Source organism: Helianthus annuus, chromosome 16 (assembly GCF_002127325.2).
Source record: "Helianthus annuus cultivar XRQ/B chromosome 16, HanXRQr2.0-SUNRISE, whole genome shotgun sequence".
Classification (NCBI taxonomy): Eukaryota; Viridiplantae; Streptophyta; class Magnoliopsida; order Asterales; family Asteraceae; genus Helianthus; species Helianthus annuus.
Window position 1 is genome coordinate 123,154,276 of NC_035448.2, and position 7,147 is coordinate 123,161,422.

Sequence of the window (7,147 nt, forward strand, 5' to 3'; positions counted from 1 at the left end):
GGAAGTTACTTTGTTTGACTTTTTAAAGTCAAAATGATGAAAAATCTGCTTGATCGGAGTTGAATTTGGATCTACCCATTCCTGACCTCAAAGTTTTTATGAAATCTGACCTAAAATCTGAAAGCAAAAAAAACCAAGTTGATTTGATCGGTTCGGATATTTTCCCTCCTCAAATGGTTTATAACCCGAACTGGTTTGACTCCATAATGAAAAAAAACCGATTCGGCTTAGGAACCAGACCAGTTGATAAAAAAAATCCGGTTTGTACACCTCACTCTGATCACCCTTTTGTTTATGAGCTTCTAAACCCAATGGGCTAAGAAGCCCAGTTAAATTACCGAACCGGGTTCAGCCTACGTAAGGAAACCGGGCCCGGCAGAATGATGAACCGTATGCGACGAATCCCAACGGCTAGTTTCGTCAAGTTCAAAACTCAATCAGATCTCACACACAACTCTAACAAACATCCAACGGCTACCTCTCTCTCTCTCTCTCTCTCTCTACTCTCTCTCTACATCTCAATTGTGTCTGAAAAATGGAGGATCAAACGCTTCATCCGGTGCTGGAACTGATCGACAGCAGCTCGATTGATGAAACCGAAGTTAATCCAGAAGAATCGGAGGTGAAAAATGAAGAGGTTACGATGGAGGTTGGGGACGAAGACGATGAGGAGTTTTATGAGCGGATTGAAGCTCCTAAGTTTGTCGATTTTACGAAACCCTACACCGTTCGTACTGATGATTGCTACTGGTTCTGCTCTAGGGTTGGTATGTTGATTTGAATATTTCAGTTTATTATCTTTCTTTTCATGTGGAAATTGGAAGTGATTGTTTAGTTAGGGTTTTACTTTATGTGTGTTTTTAGACTTTAGCTAATTTAGCTGAATCAGGTACTTAAAATTAGGATGTATTGTAGTTGTTAATTCAGGTTATTTATCAATGGTGAATTGAAATTTTAGAAAAATTTAGAACATGTATTCTAGTAGTAGATTAGTGTTATTAATTTTTATTTTTGAGTAGCTAACTCACACTCCACTAAACCTACTCATAAATAGGGGTGTAAACGAGAGCCAGGCTACTTGAGATCGGCTAGAAAAAAACTCTAAACGAAGCTCGCCGAGCCCAAGCCCGAGCATAGAAATAAGCTTGTTTAGTAAACGAGCTCGAACCTGAGGTTTGCTTATCGAGCTCGAACCAGCTCGCTAGCCTAAATGGCTAAATGAGCCCGTTATTTATATAAAATTTAAACTCATATATAAAATATATATGTATTTAAATAATAATTAATAAATATTATTCATAAAAACATGAAAAATAACCAAATTTACAAGTTGGAATTCAGATTTGGTTCTTGTACGTTCAATTTACATGATCTAAATTGTGCTCAGGGTGTGACCGAAAGCACGAGGAGGAGATAAACCCCGAAGAAATCTCTAAAAACTTTGTTCTTAGGGTGAGTGTATAATGTTTATCCTTCTATTGCAATAACAATGTGATCAAAAATTCAAATCTAATAATGAACTATAAATGTGCTTATAAATTTCCAATAGGTTATGGCAGCAAGAAGTCCCAACATCAAGCTTAGGAGAGCATTAAATAAAGAACACTCCAGGTACATACTTGAAGACAATTAATCATCTTCTTAGTAACCGAAAAAAAAAAACCTTAATCAAATACTAAGTTGCTAACACTTCATATTTTTGTGCTGTAGTATAAAATGTCCACTTTCGGCTCCTGCAAAACCATCCAAGCCCAGGATACCGCGGTTAGCCACGGTTCCTTCTTTGAATTCTCAAAAAAATGGTGACCCACAAAGCAAAATTGGTTCGTGTTTAAAAGCTGGTTCCACACGGGCCACCCCAGTGGCGAAATCGAGGCAAGTTGCTGCGAAATATATGACAACACCAAGGAACAAAGTGTGTCATCCGAATCCGAACTCTTTTAGAAGTGTTCAGAATCCAAAAGCAACGACTGTCGATGTGGCTAAAAGTCGGACGGTAGCAAAGGCTCTTGTTTTTCACTCTCCGAAGAAGGCCATAGTTCTTAAAAAGTCTGTTGAGTCGCATACACCGTTAAGAAAGATTTGTGAAGGGATGAAGAGGCTTGGGATAGCAAGTCAAAAAAAGACATTAAAGGGTAGCGTAAGTAAGCCGAAGAAACCGGACACCGAAGATTCTTTAAGAAGACAGTTGAAGACTTGCAGGAGTGAGAAAAAGTCAAAGGATTTGGCACCTTCAAAGTCAAAGACTCAGAACAAGAAGCCACAAACTGACAAATTTCACTCTTTGCATGAGCAAGCGGCTGATGTGAAACCGAGTGATGAAATCAATGATTTGTCGATTATAGAAGATAAAGAGAACACAGTAAGTGCTGAAGATAATCTAAATGAAGTGAAGGCAGGATTTGAAAGTGAGCAGATAGATGACGGTAAAGAAAATGCTTTAAATCCCCATGAAACTTCGGAAACTTCAGATTCGCATGCTTCGAAAGCTGAAATCAATGATTTGTCGAATATAGAAGATAAAGAGAACATGGTAAGTGCTGAAGATCATTCAAACGAAGTGGATGTAGGATTTGTAAGTGAGCAGATAGACGACGGTAAAGAAAATGCGTTAAATCCTCAAGATAATAACAGGTATGAAGTTGGTTAATCTTAAAATTCAAAAATTCATGTAATGTTACTTTCTTACTAATAATACTTATGGACACAGATCTAACAACCAGCGATTGGATGATAACATTCTCAGCAAGGAGATACATAAAAAGAACAAGGTTAGATATATTTTTTTCGTGAAATATATCCTTTTTAAATAGCTGCATGCATCAGCCTTTTTATTTTCCGGTTGCTTATAACTTAAAGCCATGTAGGTTGTTCAAACTGCCGGTCCTGGCGTTATGAAATGCAAAAAACCGAAGCCTACAAGCATCAAGCCTTTTAGGCTAAGAACTGATGTAAGAACTTGTTATTGCAGTTCATAATTGACGACTTTTTTGGCTTCCAAAACATCGATGATAAGTTATTGTTTTCTTTTAGGAAAGAGGGATCCTAAAGGAAGCTATTCTAGAGAAAAAGCTTCATAATCCAGCTCCTAAAAAAGAGATTGCAAAAGATACAAGTGTAATAAAGAGAACATATCGCGTTCCGGTGAGTATTTCTCAGACATCAATTAAACAAAACTATGATGTTATACGACTTTTGTTCATATTTTACCGTTTGTGCTTTCAGAAAGACGAAAAGTTTTCTACCAACTGTGGAAAAGAATCAGGCCCCGATACTGCACGAAGACGCCCCGAATCAACACAGCAAAGAGCCATGACCAGCTTAAAGACAAGATCTCAACGGTAACCTTTTGCCAATGGTCTCAATATGTAACAATGACGTTTTGTCTGTAACAAAAACTAGAGTTTGGTGATTAAAAAATATTTTAAAGATATTAAAAAATAAAACATTTATATTAAAAAAATGGTTTGGAAGAGAAAATATTAATAAAAATATAGAAAAATGTTAAAAAGAGTAAACTGCCTGAATCGTCCCTGAGGTTTGGGCACTTTTGTCAGATCCATCCAAAACACCCCTCATTTTGGCAGTTTATAACTTTTTTTATTGCCGGATTGAATATGCAGGGTTGTGTCACCTAAAAAGGTAAGGATGCCAGGTCAGCAACTCGGTGTTATAGATGAGAAGTCTTCTAAATTACCATGTGACGTAACGGTGGAGACGAATAAAAGTAGAGCTGTTTCTGCTGCAAGATCCACATCAAGGGGAAAACGGCCTGTTACCGTTGCTAAAGAACCGAACTTTCACACCTCACATTTGCCAAGGACTTGTTCAAAGAACGTTGCTTAAAGCGGTTGTGGTTTATATTTTTTGTAGTTTTATGTTGTCAATCATTCATTGAGTTTCACTTTTATCTCGTTTTAGTAACGATTTCTTGTGGCCATATATTTGATTGTGTTGCTACAAAAATTTTGTAGCCATATGTTTGATTATTTGATTGATATTGTATTGTGAAACAAGAATTCTTCTTATGCATCCTTGGTTTGTTTAACACCAAACATATTCTGGTGAAAAACTGAAACTGGTTCTATTCTAGGTGTTATGTTCAAATCGCAACTTCACTACATGTTTGTACATCAAAGAGTTCAGATGGTTGGACCAGTGGATTGGGTAAACGGGCAAAATGGACGAGTCCAGTAGGGACTGAGACGAGTTACACAACATATTGAGTTCTTTTGATACTTAGTGTGGGCCCCGGGGGAGTTTGGGCCTTGGGCGGTCGCTCACTCAGCCAGTCAGCCCTCCGGGCCTGAATCATATCTTTTATACTACATCCAGCAACGTAGAAAGCATAACCAAACATTAGATAATTGATACTTTGAAAATTTGACCATTGAGCTATACAATTACATCATTGATATACTCCTTGATCTTCTCAACATTATCCAAGATATATGAGTACTGTATGTTGAAAAAAAGATCCCTCATTTACAAACTAGTGACTCTCAATCCTAGTTTTGTTAAATTTTAAAAGTTACTAAGAATAGGTGGTGGATTGGCATAGTCATGCCGAAAACAAATTATGTCTAATCACGTTTGTTCCAAGATGAATTCAAGCACTCTCGTCTATAAACATTCAAATACATGCTTAATGGATCATTCATAAATGACAAATGGCCACTCAAGGAAATATTCATAATTTTTTTTTTTCAAAAATCTTCTAGTGTTTATAAAATTTACTCAAAATGCAAAATGGTCTTTTGTAATAAAAGCCTAGAAAGAATCTTCTTTTTTAACAAAAACCTAGAAAGAATAATTTCTTTTAAGAGAATGCATAGCCAAACCAAATCATATAACTGTGTGTGCTGTCAAATAACATATATTTTGAGAATGTCCCAACACATCTTTCTTGCTTTAGTGAAAACAAAGTATTTAAACTTAGCTAATGATGAAACACAGGATAACACCAAGGTTATACTGTCGGGTTGTTTCTTTAATGGGTTCAATTTCTTTTCTTACTCGCTGAAATGACCTGGATCCTGCAAAACAGCAACACCGTTAGTCTCGTTAAGAGGGGAATATGGGGGTTTCCCTCTTAACCAGGCTCCGACGTGAGAATAAGTACTGTTCTGAGGGAGAATAAACAGTGTGTGTTGAGTGTGAGAGTAATGAGAGCAAGATCCTTTAACATGAATGATGAAGGGTCCTATTTATAGCCGGAGGGTGAAGGAGGGAGGAGCAGCTGTGCCAGCTGTGGTGGCGCGCCAGCTGTCCGACCAAGGAGAATATCCTCTTGGTCTCCTCTGCCAAAGCCGGTGTAGTGGTACACGTGGCGCGCTTACGTTTGTCCATGCTGGAAACATCGTACTGGTGTTGTCAGCTCTGCCCCCGGATTTATCGCAGGCCTATGTGGCGCTCTGCGACTGGTGACACGTGTTGTCCTTCTTGTCGGATGGAGCATCTTTGTTGCCACCTTGACATTTTCTATAAGCTTCTAGAAGCTTATGGGTTACTTTGCTGATGTAGGCGCCGTGTATGATCGAAAAGGAGATGTGGTCCCTGCCATGTAGGCAGGGAATTGGGACCACCTCTTCAAGTCCCCCCAGTCCAGTGTGCCTTCTAGTTGAGTTGATCGTCTAGGAGGGATTCTGGACTTATAAGGTTAGTGTTTTTTGTGGCGCATGAGTTTTGGTAACTTATAAAAGGTGAGCCAAATGGACGCATGGCGCATGGGTTGTGGCACTTTATAAAAATTGAGCCAAATGGACGCATGGTGCATGGGTTTTGGCACTTTGTAAAAGGTGAGCCAAATGGACGCATGGCGCATGGGTTTTGGCACTTTGTAAAAGGTGAGCCAAATGGACGCATGGCGTATGGGTTTTGGCATTTTGTAAAAAGTGAGCCAAATGGACGCATGGCGCATGGGTTTTGGCACTTTGTAAAAAGTGAGCCAAATGGACGCATGGCGCATGGGTTTTGGCACTTTTTAAAAAATTGAGCCAAATGGACGCATGGCGCATCGCGCATGGCACTTATTGTTTCCTTCTAATGGAAGTTTTGTTGTCTTGGGGAAGATATTGATGTGACTGTCTGATGTCCCTGTCTTATCGGAGGTGAACATGCGCCTTTTCAGTTCCCGTCAGTTACTTTCTGTCACGTCGTCAGGCCCTGTTACCCATGCTCACGAAAAAAGAGGTGACGTCTTCTCTCTCTTCTGACGTGTCCTTCCCCCATTGCTTGCTTTTCCTGGACTCCGACGGCCCACTACCCATTGCATTAAATGCGATGGGTATAAATAGGAGGCGGTTTCTTCTTCTTCCTCACTTTTTCAAATTTTTCAAGTTTGATTTTCTCCATCTCTTGCATCTTTCCTTCTTTCTTTGTTTGAAGACTTTCGTTTAACCTCTCAGTATCCTCATTATGTCTGGTGCAAATCCTTCTCAGAGGAAGAGGAAACAAAAAGGAAAAGCTCCTCCTGGCCCTGACCAGGCAATTATTGGGTGGAAAGAAGAAGAGTTCCACAACCTTGTTCAAGGGATGGGTTTTCGCCCTGAGTGGGGAGCCCAATATCCGACTGCTGGTTCCACCGCCTTGGATGCTCTTCCTGGTTACTTTACTCTATACGTTGCATTCTTCCGGGAGGGTAACTTTAGGCTTCCGATTACTAAGTTTACTGTCTCTGTCTTGAGGAACTATGGGCTGCATATTTCTCAGATCAACGCGATTGGGCTTCCGCGTATTACTCATTTTGAGTTCGTTTATAGAGCCTACCGTATTGAGCCGACGTTTGAGATGTTCAACGTCTTTTACACTGTTACTTATGCCAGTGGGTTTTATTCTTTCAACGCTCGGTCGGGTGTTTCTCCGGTTTGTTCCGTTCCCTTGAAGAGCTTGCACGATTGGAAGCAGAAATTCTTCTACATTCGTCGCGGTGTGATTCCAACGGATATGCATTATCGGTTGGTGAGTGAAGGGATTCCGAAGGTGGATGTGTTAGTGGATTATGCTGCCCAAGATTGGTACAAGAAAATAACAAACAAGGCCACTTCTATTTCTCAGTTGGAGGAGATGGCCTTAGTCGGTGCCGGAATGAGTTTGTTGTGGGTGCCGAAGAATCCTTTGGGTGTTCCTGTTTACAGTTATCAAGGCA

At 39.7% G+C, this 7,147-nt stretch overlaps 1 protein-coding gene across 1 annotated transcript; it reads left to right on the plus strand.

Annotated features, from left to right (window-relative positions):
• The first annotated feature begins 322 nt into the window (after window positions 1-322).
• Window positions 323-4,016, plus strand: LOC110940195. Its single transcript, XM_022181748.2, has 9 exons — window positions 323-767; window positions 1,388-1,452; window positions 1,550-1,611; window positions 1,711-2,634; window positions 2,711-2,771; window positions 2,868-2,951; window positions 3,034-3,144; window positions 3,226-3,341; window positions 3,624-4,016. The coding sequence occupies exons 1-9, from the start codon at window positions 536-538 to the stop codon at window positions 3,844-3,846; spliced, it is 1,878 nt and encodes a 625-aa protein (XP_022037440.1). The 5' UTR covers window positions 323-535; the 3' UTR covers window positions 3,847-4,016.
• The last annotated feature ends 3,131 nt before the right edge of the window (window positions 4,017-7,147 follow it).

What these genes read in the sequence shown, in the direction of transcription:
- LOC110940195 (XM_022181748.2), top strand. Translation starts at nt 536, where the DNA reads ATGGAGGATCAAACGCTTCATCCGGTGCTGGAACTGATCGACAGCAGC. An exon ending in AGATACATAAAAAGAACAAG is followed by an intron (nt 2,772 to 2,867) that starts GTTAGATATATT and finishes AAAGCCATGTAG; the next exon opens with GTTGTTCAAACTGCCGGTCC. An exon ending in CTTTTAGGCTAAGAACTGAT is followed by an intron (nt 2,952 to 3,033) that starts GTAAGAACTTGT and finishes GTTTTCTTTTAG; the next exon opens with GAAAGAGGGATCCTAAAGGA.